We start from the raw sequence: 15,593 nt of genomic DNA, 5'->3' as shown, positions 1-15,593 counted from the left end.
TGGTAGATAGGGACAGGTGAACGGAAAATCTCGGGATGTGACGGAAAGCAAGACCCTTCCCCCCTCATCCTGCTATAGGTAATCAATCACCCCTGAAGCATGCAGCCCCTCCTAACTCCAGTAGTTTTCCACTCCTTACTAACCCTAGCCAGACCCACCGTCCCCCTTTGACGTAGTAAGACCCCCTTGACTATTTAACCTCACGAGATGAGATAATAAACGCCATTTGACCATCCACCACATTGGTGTCTGTGCATATCAGTGGCCCGAGTGACCCGGGCGAGGCTGGGTCGCTGTGCTATGTCTTGAAACCAGGTCGCCCGCCTTCTCAGCAGAAGGCGACAAGCATGTCACAAGATTGTGTCCAGACTGTTCTTGAATGTCTTGAATGTCTTCAGTGAGGGAGACTCCACAATCCCTCTGGGCAATCTGTTCCAATGCATGGTCATCCACACAGTAAAGAAGTTCTTCCTTATATTCAGGTGGAACTTCCTGTGCATCAGTTTCTGCCCATTGCCTCTTGTATTGCTCAGCACCACCAAGCAGAGCCTGGAAATACCACCTTGACACCCTCTCTTCAGATACTTATAGACATTGATGAGATCCCCTCTCAGACTTCTCAAGGCTAAACAGGCCCAGCTCCCTCAGCCTTTCCTCGTAAAAGAGATGCTTCAGTTCACTGCCCATTGCAACCATCTCCATTGCCATCCACCGCACCTCTTCCAGGATCTCCATTTTTCTTTTGTACTAAGGAACCCAGAAGTGGACACAGTACTTCATATGTGGCCTCAGTGGGGCTGAGTGGTACCTTGATATACTGGCAAAGCTTTTCCTAATGCACCCCAGGACATCATTGTCCTTCTTGGTCACAAGGATACTGCTGGCTCATGGATAGCTTTTTGTCCACCAGGATCTCCAGGTCCTTTTCTGTAGAGCTGCTGTCCAGCAGGTCAGGCCCCAGCCTGTGCTGTTGCATGGGGTTGTTCCTCCCCAGGTGTAGGACTCTGCATTTGTCTTCGTTGAATTTCAGATGGCTCTTCTCCACCCATCTCTGCTGTCTGTTGGGTCCTTCTGAACAGTCCTCTGAGGTTATCAACCATTTCTCCCAGTTTTGTGTTATCCTAGAACTTGCTGAAAAGGCCTCAGTCCTTTCATCCAAGTGATTGATCAATAAGTTAAGCAATACTGGACCTAGTATGGAACCTTGAGGGACGCCATTTTTGACAGGCCTCCAATTAGATCCTGTGCCACTGATTACGACCCTCTGGGATCTGCCATTCAGCAAATCCACCTCACTGTCCACTGCCCATTCTGTCTACACTTCCTCAGTTCATCAGTGAGGATATTGTGAGACACAGTGTTGAAAGCCTTGCTAAAGTCAAGATAGACAATACCCACTGCTCTTCCCACATCCATCCAAGGTAGTTTTCTCATCGTAGAGGCAATTAGGTTGGTCAAGCATGACTTAGCTGTAGTGAATCCATGCTGACTCTTCCTGTTCTCCTTCTTTCATCCATGTGGATAGAGATGAGGCTGACTGGCACGTAGTTACCTGGGTCATGCTTGCTATTTTTGAAAACTGTCCTCATAAAATGTCCTCATGCAATTGCCTGATAGATCTTATAGATAAACTTGTTCTGCCAAATGTTTTAATAGATCAGGGTATTTTCATGTCCTGACATTTTATATTTGTGAACTTCAAGTATAGCTCCAAGTAGTTTCCATAAGAGCATAACTTTTTAAAAAATGAAACTGGTTAGGAGATTTAAAGTAAGAATCTTGGACAAAGAATCAAGTAAATCTTTGCAGTTATAATCTGGTGAGGGTGTTGTGGCAGCCATGCTAAGCTCAGCAATACCAAATCAAAATTTTGTTTTTCTTCCTCTAAGCTTTGGATTGCAGCCTGTGGCTGGTAAATAATATATGTTAGCTCTGGAGTTATTCTTGTCTTATCTTTTAACACTGTATAGTTTTTCTTCCTTGTCTTTTTGCTACTGGAGTCCATTATTGCAGATAAATGAATAGATGTATTACATTGGTTAAACATTCATTAATGTAGACAGCATTAATTAAAAACACTTTGAAATTTACTGCTACTTCAGCAGGAATGGAATGGGACCCTTTATACTAGTGCTATGAAGACTTTATTTACCTTAATGAAAAAATATTTTTAGAAATATGTATACTTAGCAAGTTGCTTTGTTCTAACTTAGAGGCAAAAAAAAAAAATTCTTGTGTAAACATTAGAAGAAAAGCTAAGGCAGGTATGAGGATAGGAATAAAGTTCTGTTTAGGCTTGCAGAACGATGTTATGTCCTTTGTCTTTTCAAATCTGGACTATTCCCATGTGATCCACATGTGTAAATTTAATTGAGACCTGTGTTCCACTTCTCTTCACATACTTTTTACCCTACGTACTATGCTAAGGTTTCTTCAAGCTGTCTCCATCTGCTGCCTCAATATCATTCCTCAGTTAAAAATTATTTTTTACCCTTCACATCACTTCAGTCCTTAAAAGTTTATCAGTCACACCATTCATTTAAAGACATCTGATGTGTTAGCTGATTTTCTCTTAGATCCCAGATTTCTCTGAACAAGCTTTCCACCGATGTCAAAGCAAAAGTCTGGTTAACCTCTTATAGAAATGTCCATTCTAAATAGTTTTGTTAATCAATGATTAAATGGTTGGGGAAAGTTTCCTACACATTTTTAAAAATTCTCAGTCTGATTTTTTGCTTGAAAGCAATTTTCAACTCCAATACATGGTCTCACTAGATACTAGCTAGTTTTTTTATAGCAAGCATCTAAAGGAAGTGCACAGAGGGACTTTATGTCTAAAATGTCAGTCTTCTGGAAAATTTCAAAAGAAAATGAAATAACAAGAGGATCAGATGCAGAGTAGTATAATTTTAAATGCAATTAATAAAAACTGCCTTGGAGTAGATAATATGTGTGCATATGTGTCAGCATTAATTTAATTTCTGTAGAAAAAACTTAACCAAACAATCACCCCCCTAAACCTTATACAAGTTTTAATATGTTTTCCTACAGATTTCAAGATCAGTGAATGAGTATTTCATTGTGCAGCTGACATGGGCTGTACACTAGAGGCTATATATCAGGAATTAATTGTCATTTTGCAAGCAAATGAGATAGCAGTCAGGCTTACACAAAAATTACACTGTCTCAAAAAAATAAATTATTCCTTGGAAAGCATAAATGAACTGATAATCAGGAAGCTAGACATTAGTGGAAAGAAGTAAGCTCCTTGAAACATCTCTACACCCTAAGAGAATTTTAATAAGACATTACAAACTTTAGTAACAGAAAACCAAGCACCAAAAGAATGGAATCTGTCAGAGTGATCATCTAGCTGTGTCTAGAGGAAAGCTGTGGAGATTTCTCACAATTTTTCTTGTCCCCTATTTTAAGTACATAATTGCAAAGCAAGTAAGTTTCTTAGCTCCACCAGAATAAGATTATTTTTAAGTTTCCATTCACTGAAGATGTTATTACTCTGGCATAAACTCAGGAGCTTTTCTTATAGTAGATGTGTCAGGAGAAGGATGTACATTTTATGGCAGATAAAAGAAAACTTTGTTTAACATTTGCAATGTCATCATGCAAACTGGCTTAGAAATCAGTATGATTCCATGACTACTGAAAATATTATGGGCCAGATTCAGCCTCACTGAGGCTGGATATGAACAACCTCTTTCCTGATTTGATAGAAGCTGTAAAACCTTCTATAGAGCTAGTTAACTGAAACAATAGAAGCCTTGCCCTCAATCCCAGATTGGTATCACTTCCCAGAATAAACACATAGGCAGGCACTTAGGGAAGAAAATTGGCTTTAAGCATTTATTTGCAGGACACACCAAAAAAAAAAAAAAAAAAAAAAAAAAGGGACAGAAGAAAAGGAGAGAAAAGCCAACAAGACTGCAAGACAGAAAAAGCTACAGGAGAAAAATGTTGGACCAAGTGTGGCCTGAAAGAGATTTATTTTTTTTTCTTTGGAAATGAACTAGTTTGCATAGGGACTGTTTGACCCGCACAGCCCCAGTGTTTGGGTAACCAAGTAGCCAAAAAAGACAGTACTGATGGCAACCATAAGATTCAGTTTCCATGGAGACAATGCATATGCTTGTACCTTGCTAAACAAAAATTAAGGATCATAAATGAAATTAGAAATGAAAATGGAGGATGAAAAAATCAAATATGTCCCAGAAAATGTAAAATAAGAGAGATAGCTGAAAGCTTCACAAAAGGAATTAAAGCAAGGTCTATATATTTTTCTAGAAGGTGGCAAATAGCTCCAGACAAACTCATTCTTCATGCAATTAAAAAACTCATTCCCTCCATCTCTTCTGCTGTGTTTTTCTTCAGAAGTTGTCAAATCATAGAGTCCTAGAATCATAGAATGGTTTGATTTGGACTTTAAAGATCATTTATCTCCAGCTCCTCTGCTGAGGCCAAGGACACCTTCCACTGCACTAGGATGCTAGAGTTCATCCAACTTTGCCTTAAACACTTCCAGGGATGGGGCACCCACAAGTTTCTGGGCAACCTGTTCCAGTGCCTCAATCCCTCTCACAGTAAAGAATTTCTTCCTAATATCTAATCTAAACCTACTGTCTTTCAGTTTAAAACCATTTCCCCTTGTCCTTTCACTGCACGCTCATGTGAACAGTCACTCTCCAAATGAAATCAAGGTTGTCAGAAACAAGTACATGTCAGCTACTCCCAGCTGGTGGATTGCTATTTTTATTTAAAGTAAAACCAGTGGCATAGGTAATGAATGTGCCAGGCTGTGAATTTGAATGCCTGAGCAACCAGCACACTATCTTTAATTGCCAGTAATTCAGGAATGGTAATCTGTTGCACAAGAATAGATGAAGCCTGTGGGAGAAATTATTCCAATCAGTCCAATCAAAATTTGGCTGGGAGCTTTGTAGTAGGTAACTTACAGTCAGAGATGAAATCTTAATTGAAGCATCAGTTATAAAATTCTCGTTACTTCAGGACACTCATTGCTTCACCAGTATCCCCAGGAAACCAGGATATTTTCTAGTATATCTATTCTGTGTCAGGAATTTACAGAACTGAGAAATCACTGGGAGAACAGGAGAGCAAATCCTAGAGGTGAAGGTCAAACAAGGAAGTTTATTTTAGGACGAAAAATTGAGTCAGACCAAATACATAGGTAAGATATACTCTTTGAATCAATTTGTTATCTTCATAGTTGCAAACAGAAGGACTTGGCAAACCTCACAACTTTTGAGAAAGAGAACATAGAATGTTTGAAGTTATACTGATAAAAATCAAAACTGATAAAATGACAATTTTGTTTTCCTTGAAGCAAGTTTTTAGTTTTGGTGCTCATCCTGAGGAAACAGACCAAGATATCTTGTCTACATACATGTTCAGAATATATGATCTGGATCTAACCATGAGTTTTAAGTTGCCCAGCCAAATGATAACCATTAGAAAAAAAAAGATTTAAAAAAAAAAACAACAACAACAAAAAACAACATTAAGAGTGTGGTAAACTTTTTGTTGCAGAGTGAACCAGCAAGGAATGCAGTGATGAGTGAAGAAGATGGAAACTAATTCTTGAGAATGTTACAGATACAGCTCTGATGTCAATATGCAAGAGGGCGATTCAGAAGCCACTTATATTGTGATAAGGGAAAGTAAAGCATTTAATTTGTAAAGTAGAGGAAGTAGGCATTAGTCCAAATGCTAAGATAAGCAGTTCACTGAACTGAAAATACAGTAATTCGGCTGATATTTTAAAGAGAATTTCACAAGAGACAGGATCATTCCAAGTACAAGTTCTGCTCAGTTAGCAGAGGTTAATGACAGTTTCACACTCCCCCATCCCTCAAAAAAAAAAAAAAAAAATTGGAGAAGGGAAGCAAAAGGGGTAACCCTGGTGTTTACAGAATAACCCCTCTTTTGTTCATAAAGGCTAATAAGAAATAAAAGCAGGGGTTTTTTTTAAGATGCAAAATGTTGCTGAAACTGATTCAAATATGTGTACTGCAGAAAGAAGTGATTAAAGGATCACAAACTGTATCATCCATTTTTAGTCAGCATAAAGAATGATTGATAATGTTTTGCACATACCTTAAGGTGTCTAAAAACCTTGGATGCTTTTCTAGTAAATTCCATTGTAACAGTGCACAGTGCACAAATTAACAGTAAAAAAATAAATAATGACATAGATAACATAAAATATGTGATTATTCATGTATGTGTCTGTATAGCTTGTAAATAGGGTCTTTATACTAAACTTCTATTTTCTCCAACACATTCTTAACATATTCATAATTCTTTTATCTTGGTAATACTCAGCACCATAATCTTGCCTGAATAAACACCCAGAAACCTTTTAGAATTAATACTACAGTATAATAGCAACTTTTTTTAGTGTGAGCAGAAAGACATCTATTTAAGATTAAAAAAAAAAAAAGGAATTTCTGAATCCTTTGTAAAATCTGCTCCTGCTTTTCTATGATGAAAATAGAAAATAATTAGAAAAAACATATTAAGCTCTATTTTTAAAAAAAATTATAGATAAATATAGCCCTTGCAAAAAAAGTATAATTTTGGACCCACAAGTCCAAATACTTTGATTATTTATTCTAATTCCATTTTGCAGCCTAAAGTGAGACACAATTAAAAGACTCAAACATACAAAAAATAAATTGGCTACTTAATTCAGTTTCATTGTCATAAATAAGTGAAAGAAAAATTACACTAATACTGAAAAAAATAATAAGCTTCTGAAATTAAGTTCTAATAATCTAAGCGCTTATTATAACTTGTTTAATATTAGATATTGCTAAATCTAATAATGAAGAGGTTTTAATGGTGTTTGGGAAAGCAAAATTGTTTGGGAAAACAATTTTTTTGCAAAAACTAGTTTTGCAAAAAGTTTGGGAAAACTAATTGAATCCTGGTTTTCTGTTTTGAAATCAATACTCAATATACACCTAAAGCTTATACATTCAAAGTTATAAAATTTACAATTGAAAATTGCCTTTTTAAAATCCTCTAAATAAAAATTTGCTATCATACTAACTTATACCCATCACATAGTTCTTAACTTACCAAAGCTTCCCAGCTGTAAAAGATTAATGGCTGCCTCATGAAGTGTGTACAATATAATTCCCAACTATAAATAGCTAAAATCCCACTTCTGTCTGTTCCAAATCACACTGCAAATATTTAGTGTAAAACTAGAAGAAATAAATTATTTACTTGATGGAATAAAAATGCATAATTTTTGCATTGACTTTATGTCAGTCTTGGCTATGGCTGTGACTACTTATTCACCTATATTTGATAGTTCTGCACCACAATTACAATATTAATGTGCTAAAAAAATGCTCAGACTAAGTGTGAATAGTGTGAGTAGTATCACTGACCTTGATATCTAAGGCTGTATCAAATAGTGTTAGTTAAACAGTTTATACTATGGTCTATTGTTTGTGACTGTAATCTGAATAAATGTTTTTTTCCTTGCTTCCCAAACTCTGATTTGATGATGGGACTTGATAATGAAACAACTTCATTGTGTCCTCTGTTCTTTTGCTCTAGATGATGGGGAGAAGTGTGAGGGGAAGTCTGGGTATTGCCATTGTTCTGATTCCACTTTTGTTGCCAAAATTATGTGATACACTGAAATAACGTTAGGGTCCAACTACTAAAGGATGCCTCTGCCCAAATTAAGGTGCAAATGAGACCATTAGTATGGATTTTATTTAAAAATAAATATGAGGTAGAAACAGGTAGGAAGAGAGCGGGGAAGAAGAGAAAGAGGATGAGTAAGAGAGAGATATTAAGCAAAAGATATCATTACTACATGGGTTCCTGCAGCTTCTTGGCCCTTCTTTACCCTGATCTGCTCAGTGATGGGGGTCCCCAGGTGTTCTAATTGAGGTACTGCTCTTATACAGTCCAATCCCAGGTATCCATGAGATGTATGTGTCGTTCCCATAACTTGGGATGACAGTGTGTAAGCTGTTGCTTCCTTTTCTCACAGTGTGCCATGGTTGGAATTTTTGTCTGGATAAGTTACCTGGATCTGCTTCATCAGGCCTGGCATCTTCCTCTTGTTGCTGTCTGTGCTTTCTTCACAGTCTGCACAGTGGTATTTCGTCTGGTGTGCTAATTCCAAACCTTTCACCTTTGTGTAGGCCTCAAATGAATGCCTCCCTCCTTTGCATCTGTGCCTGTTGTGGTTTATCTTACAGGAACTTTCTTCTTGGACAGTGAGCTGAGACATTTTAATCAAATTCTTTAAATCCTGACAGCCATGGAATTCACCTCCTTCACAGTTCCCACATGGAGATGGTGAAGCTCTGTCCAGTTGCTCAAAGACTTCTCTGAAATGCCTTAGCCTATCTCAGGCACCTGCTTGTGGCTGGAAAATATGGCATAGGACCCACAGGTGTCACAGAAGCAGCAACTGGAGGCCTTTCAGGATAGACTTCGCTGTCTCAGGCAACACTAAATCAATACCTGCGGTCAAGTGAATTGAGCCTCTTGTCAGCACACCGATAGTGTCTAGAGAACCAGCAGATCAAATGTCAGTGTCTGGTTTTAGAGTGACATAAATAGCTCTGTAGGCTCTATTGACTGTATTTAGTGGATCTTCACTGACTATGATGATAGTTTAGATTCCTATCTTAGAGATAAATACGTGCCTGTAGTATGAGCGTTTTTAGCTACATCAGAATCTTTGCATAAGTGAATTTTCTCATGTAGAAAATGGAGTGAGAAAGAATATTGCTTTAGCCATGGAACACATTGGTTTTTCATGCCAGTTTTCATCTTTTGCTCCATGCTGTAGCACAAGCAGGGCTTCTGGCTTACAAAATATTTTCATTTAAATTAAGTATCTTGAAAAAAATCTCATTTGTGATCTGGGAATGTGAATGGTTCTGTGGCAAGAAACTGGAAGATGTGGGTTAAATATTTGTTTCTATCTCCTCCTACCTTTTACTTTTCCTAGGAAACACAAAGAAATTTTTTCTGTTTTAATTTTCAGCTATGTTTTTTCTTTTTGTTTGGGTTTTTATTTGTTTCTTTGTTTTTAAAATGATGTAGTGGACTAAGCAATAGTATATCCAACTACCACTCCCAAAGAGCACTGAGTTAAATTAATCTTAAGAAGCTGCAAAAAGGTGAATTATTAGGCCATTAGCCTTAAAACCTATGTCCTTATATATTACTGCTACAAATAATCTGTGAGTGAAAATGAATTGCAGTGTTTTCACTAGCTAAGGTTGTTTTATTCATTGCTAGTAGTAGAAAACTCCTAAACAATGCACTGACATGAATTGGTTTCAGTACTATTAAAGAAAATAAAAATTCAGGTTAGTGTCTCACTTTTTTGTTGCAAAAAAAAAAAAAAAAGAAAAAGATGTGCATATAATTATGTTTTGTGGGTAGGCATACCCACAGAAACTGTGGCCATGCCTTTGCAAGCAGTACTTCTGGAAAACGTTTAGTAGTCTGAGATTACAATAAGTGCAGGCACACTTATTGCCATCATTGAAAGGTTAAACAAAAGTGTGTACAGTAGAGACAGGAAACACTATTTTTCATTTAAATGTGTCCTCGAGGAGACCAATACCACAATGCAGACCTGAACTCAATATTTTAAAGGAGTGTGGAAACATACTGAAGATACAGAGAAAGCTACTATGTTTAGAAAAGAGAACTCAGTCAGAACCTGCTATTTAAGCATCTTTAGCCTACTATTTAAAGCAAAGAAAGATGGAGGATGGTTTGGGAATTATTTTCCTGGTTCATAATAATTTTCAGAAGGAAAATCTTGAAATTCAGCTTTAATCTGAAATTTATGAAAAAATAATGCTGAGAGAAAGCAGTTAGATACATTTGAGGAGAAAATAATTTTTACTACTAAAGGTGGTTCACCAGTGCACTAATATGAAGATTAACTCTTCATACTGTGAGATCAGGAAGTCATGACTAAATTACTTTTGCATTGTATGTTTCAGTCGCACCATGATGTGTTTGTTCCATGCTCAAATGGATAATTCTTAAAAGCCTGGTTAAATAAATTTTTTTTTTTTAACTGCAAAGCTATACATTTAGATGCTATAACTATTGGTTGTTAAAACTGTAGAAATGCATTGTGAAATAACTCGGCCAAAGAGATATGCTTCATCTTTGTTTTACTGGAATTTCCTTTCCTTGCACTGCAGTTGTCTTAGCAGTGTTGGCTCATTATCCAAGAACCATCATTATCCTACTGCTAAATCCTTTTGATTTTTCAGTTTTTAAGAGGTACTTTGAGGTCTGTGGTTGCTGAGTTGGGGCCTTCTAAAAAAAGTGTAGTAATAACTAAAAAGGCATGGTATCCTGAAAGGTTATTCTAAAAGCCTAAGCAGTGGGAATCAGAAAGAGAGCTGTCTGATTTTTTTTGGTGTTATTTTCTTCCCAAAATATTTTATAATTGTTTTTTATACTTAATGTAAAATATAAACTATTCCTTCCTATGCTTGGTCACCCTCCACCCTCTGAAAGCCTATCACAGTACTTTCCAAAACATTGGCAGAACCTCTGAAAAACTTTTAGCAATTCTCTTTCTGGCAATTTCAAAGTCTAGTATTCCTTTGTCTGTAGTTACCATAATATGTAAACTTTTGCTTTTCCTGTTTTACCTTTTGTATTTCAAGTAATGTTTGTAAAACTAACTAGTATTCCTCCCTCCCTTACTTCATAGCTATTGTATTTGTAATCACTCACCTATTTTGTTTAGTGGTGAGAAAAAGAGAAAAATATACTCTCAACCACCACTTTTGACTAATTCCACCTTTCTAACATTCCCTTCTCTCTGGCATCACGGTTTTGTCATACACTCAGTTTCTCTTCTGTGTACTACATGAGCTTGCATGTTGCATCCTGGGTTTTAGGTTCAGGTTTGGGGTTCTGGTCTTTGTTAGCTTACCAGTTCCATGTATCCTCGTGCATCTCCTGTGTTTCCCACCCCATGGAAGTTAGCCCCAGGCTGCCTGCCAGTGGGTTTTACCCCCTGCCGCTCCTGTGACCACTCCCCTGTCCGGCCCCGGGAATTCCATGTCCACCCCCGTTGTGTTCCTATTAGTCGCTGTGGCCACGTCACCACCACGGCGTCTGCGCTCATTGGGCGGAGGGTTCCTGTCCTCCCCTGTCCACCCTTATATCCCTCTGCGTCACCCCAGCCTCAGGGCCAGATTCGTCCAAGTGAGGCTGGGAGCGGCCGCGGCTTCTCCATCACGGCTCCCGCGACCAATAAGCATCCAGCCGTCACATGGACAGATTTGGACAATTCCCTGCCTCTTCATTTCCTTCCCTTGCGCCAACGGCAACACACAGCCAGCCCACCCCAGGGCACAGCCGCAGAAGCACCCGGAAGTAGTGGCAGCACTGACCCCAACGAGAAGTCGAGGCGCCCAAGCTGTGAGCTTGGGAGCCGACCAGGTCTGGGAAAAGCAATTCGCAGCCGCTCTTGCACTTAATGCTCAGATAAGTGGGCTAGAATTGAGTGTCATTCAAAACTACTGGCCTCCCAAGTTCTTCTTGTTAGTTTATAAAACGCACAAAAATGGTGGTTTGAAAAATGTGTGGAAAAATAAAAGTTGAGAAAACATAAAAATATTTAGATACTGATAAAAATACTTTAGGTTTCAAAAATAATTTAAAGTAGGTGTAGCTGTGTTTGCCCCAGGGGGCACTGAGAACATGAAAACAAATTTTAGAAACAGCTACAGAAAATCCAAAGAGCAGGCAACATTATAAGACACCACCTGTGTATTCAGCAAGCATGAAAGATTAAATTTGATCAGATCAAAAAGCACAATGTGGATGACACATAAGGGATGCCCTTGGGAGTTCATTCTGTTTGACTACAAGGGAATGGTTTTTCATTAAGTTTTTTCATATCCACAGCTGACTGCACACTACAACAAAAACAATAGCTATGTTCTAGAGTTAGAAGTTTCATGTTGTTAAACTTCTCAGATCAAATAATTTCATTTTCCTAATGGCTCTTCTGCTTTTTGAAAAATAACTAAGGAAAGAGGTAAATAAAAGGGAAAATCTGTATTTATGGTGTCTGTCACCCATTCAAAGACTTTGTGAAGACAGCTCTTTGTAGTTTCTCATTTATTCAGCATATCAACTGAATGATTATAATATAATCAAACTGTAAAGGTGTTTGCAACAATATTTTTTTTTCTGGGATATGCTACTTTTTTGTTTCTGTGCTTGTTTTTCAAAAGGAAGCAATTTTCTTGAAAAAAAATCGGAAAGAAGTCTTTCTTTTTCTGTCACAGCTATCAGTTATAGAATCATAGATTTGTTTAGGTTAGAAAAGACCTTTAAGATCACCAAGTCCAACTGTTAACCCACACTGCCAAAGTCCACCACTAAACCATGTCCTTAAGTGCCACATCTACATATCTTTTAAAAACATTCAGAGACAGTAACTTAACCATATCCCTGAGCAGGCTGTTCCAGTGCTTGACCTCCCTTTCCATGAAGAAATTATTTTTAATATCAAATCTAAACCTCCCTTGACTCAACTTGAGGTGATTTCTTTTTGTTCTATTGCTTGTTACCTGAGAGAAGGGACCAACCCCCACCTCAGTACAACCTCCTGACATGTAGTTGTAGAAGGTGATGAGGTCCCACCTGAACCTTAATTTCTCCAGGCTAAACAACTCCAGTTTCCTCAGCCACAGCATCACCAGTGCTGAGTACAGGGGCATGATTACTGCCCTGGTCCTGCTGGCCACACTGTTTACTGATACAGGCCTAACCCTCTTTGGCCACCTGGGCCCACACTGTTTCTTGTTCAGTGTCTGTTGACCAGCATCCCCAGGTCCTCTTCTGACAGGCAGCTTTTCCACCAGTCTTCCACCTGTAGCACTGCATGAGGTTGTTGTGACACAGCTGCAAGACCCAGCACTTCACCTTGTTGAACTTCATACCGTTGTCCTTAGCCCATAGACCCAGCCTGTCCAGAACCTTCTACAGAGCCTTCCTGTCCTCTAGCAGATCAACTTTGTGGCATCTGCATACTTACTGAAGGTGCTTCCAATCCCCTTGTCAAAGCTAATTAACAGGGCTGTCCCCAGTACTAAGCCCTGGGGATCACCACTTGTGACTGTCTGACAACTGATTGTAACTCTATTCACTATAACTCCAGTTTCTTCAGGAGAATTGTGTGGGAAATGGTGTCACATGTTTTACTAAAGTACAGAAAGACAATATCCACAGCCTTTTCCTCATCCACTGAGTGGGTCATCTTGTCATAGAAGGGACCAAGTTATTCAAGTCAGACCTGCCTTTAGTAAACTCACACTGTCTGAGTTTATGAAAGGTTCAATGGCTGGACTTAATATCTTCAAATCATAATGATTCTATATTTCTATAATCTCATTCAGACTTGTAGAATTGTGTGTGCCTAAATGGTGCAGCAGGTCACTGATAATTTTATTTTGGATTATGGGGTCTTCATTCTGCTTTTACTCCTGTCTTCCAGGTCAGAGGGCTGGGTATCCAGAGAGAAGCTGGTCTTTGTATTAAAGACTGAGGCAAAAGAAGGCATTTAGTACCTCAGCCTTTTCCTCCTTTGTCACTGCTTCCCCCCACATTCAACAAAGGCTGGGGATTATCCTTAGCCCTCCCTTTGTTACTAATCTATTTATAGAAACATTTTTTAATGTCTTTCAGGGCTATAAGTCCTACTGGGGCTTAGTTTACTTTTGGCATAGAAAGAGAAAAGACAGTTTCATGTCTCTTTTTGTCATGCATGAAATCTTCCAAGTTTTCATTGCTTAATCAAATTTAGTTTACAGTTAACTAGCTACAACAGAACCCCAAAAGAATAGAATCTGTGGTACTAATAGATTAAATTGTCTAGGCAATTGATATTCTTAGAGCTAGAGCATTAATCAAAAACTAAAACTATACCTTTTTGTTGTCTTCTTTATTATTTATGTCATGGTTGACTTTACCTAATTTCTTTGTTCTTTTATTGATCCACAGCTTTGAGTTTCCTCTGGGCATCATGGAGTGAATGCATGCCCAAAGAGTCAAACTAAAAGGAAAACACCATTTTCTTTTGATATTGCTACATTTCTTTTCTATATTCTTGCTGTCTTAACTATGTATATAGTTAGCTTAATCGTGCTGTGTCAGGCTGCAGTACATAAACACAGAGGGATCATAAATTATTAAAATCAATGCATCTCAATACTCTAGACAAGTGATAAATTTTTGTTCATTTTTTATTAAAAATACAAAATTACTGGAAAACAGTTAAATTTCTTATGCTATACAGCAGATTTAATGGAAATAGTCTTATTGATTTCACTAAGACCTAGACCAAGGCCTTTGGGAATGTATGAGCATAAGGACCATGTTTGTGTAATATGTGTTATGAACCTAATAGAAACTTTTATTGTATATTATACCATCTGTCAGCTCTTATTTATCCTTGCATGTATTACAGGAAAATTATTCCTTTCCATGTTAAAAGCATGGGGAATTTTTAGTTGTAAAATAAGTAGGATTTTTAAAAGTAAATCAAACCAGACTACCACAGTGCTTTATTTTAAATTACATTGATGTCATAAACATCCCTTGGTGATCCAGCACTAAACACATATCTGAAATTTTCCCTTCTTATTCACTATGTAGCAATAAAAAAAGAAAAATAAACACAGTAATTGCTTTTGACTGATGTGCTTTCATTTTTTATATATTATTTGATAGTTTCACTTGTGGCATGTGGGTCAAGCACACCTTAGAGGAGGTTTAAGCTTTCCAGTACCTAAAGGGGAGCTACACGAAATCTGGACAAGACCTGGAGTTGGTCCTTCTTACAAGCTGGGATTGACTTAAACTGAAAGAGGGTAGGTTCAGGTTGTATATTAGGAAGAAATTCTTTACTGTAAGGGTGGTGAGGCACTGAAACATGTTTCTCAAAGAACCTGTGGATGCCCCATCTCTGGAGCTTTTCAAGGCCAAGCTGAATGAGGCCCTGAGCAACCTGGTGTGGTGTAAGGTACCCCTGACCACGGCAAACCAAACTGTTCTATGGTTCTATGATTATGACATGCAGATGTGCCATCCCACAAAACTCAGTATGGCTATACCAGGTCAGACTAGAAGGTCTATGAAATCCCATGTCCCCATCTCCAGTATTACCTAAAACAAATGCCTAATGAAGAGGATTTCCTTAATACATTCAGTGGCAGGGTCATTTTTACATATTCAATAACCATTAGGTTCTGTTAACTGATCATATTTTCCTGCGAAATCCATGTAGCATTCACAGCACTATATATCAATTAGTTTTACAATTCTGTGCCTCATTCCACAAAATACCCCTTTTGCTTGTTATGTAACTAGCTTCAGTTGACCTTATTTGATGTTCTTGTTTCTTCCTTTTGAAAAGATGAAGAATAGTCTGTTCCAATCCACCATATCTAAGCCAGTCACTTTTTGAATCTCTGTAGTATCGTCTCCCCTGACATTATATATTTTCTTTATAGAAAATTCCCTTT

The 15,593-nt window shown here is 37.8% G+C and overlaps 1 protein-coding gene across 6 annotated transcripts in view; it reads left to right on the top strand.

Annotated features, from left to right (window-relative positions):
• GPC5 (glypican 5) overlaps positions 1-14,210 on the top strand; it is a 234,554-nt gene extending 220,344 nt beyond the window's left edge. For all 6 annotated transcript variants that reach the window (XM_053970041.1, XM_053970047.1, XM_053970046.1 and 3 more), the window contains one exon: positions 14,071-14,210. In XM_053970041.1, the coding sequence (XP_053826016.1) occupies positions 14,071-14,076 (6 nt within the window). In that variant the 3' untranslated portion in view covers positions 14,077-14,210. The remainder of the gene's footprint in view (positions 1-14,070) is intronic.
• Positions 14,211-15,593: the final 1,383 nt, after the last annotated feature.

Source organism: Vidua macroura, chromosome 2 (genome assembly GCF_024509145.1).
Source record: "Vidua macroura isolate BioBank_ID:100142 chromosome 2, ASM2450914v1, whole genome shotgun sequence".
Classification (NCBI taxonomy): domain Eukaryota; kingdom Metazoa; phylum Chordata; class Aves; order Passeriformes; family Viduidae; genus Vidua; species Vidua macroura.
The sequence above is the reverse complement of the archived record's forward strand: the minus strand, read 5'-3'. Positions and strand labels throughout refer to the sequence as shown.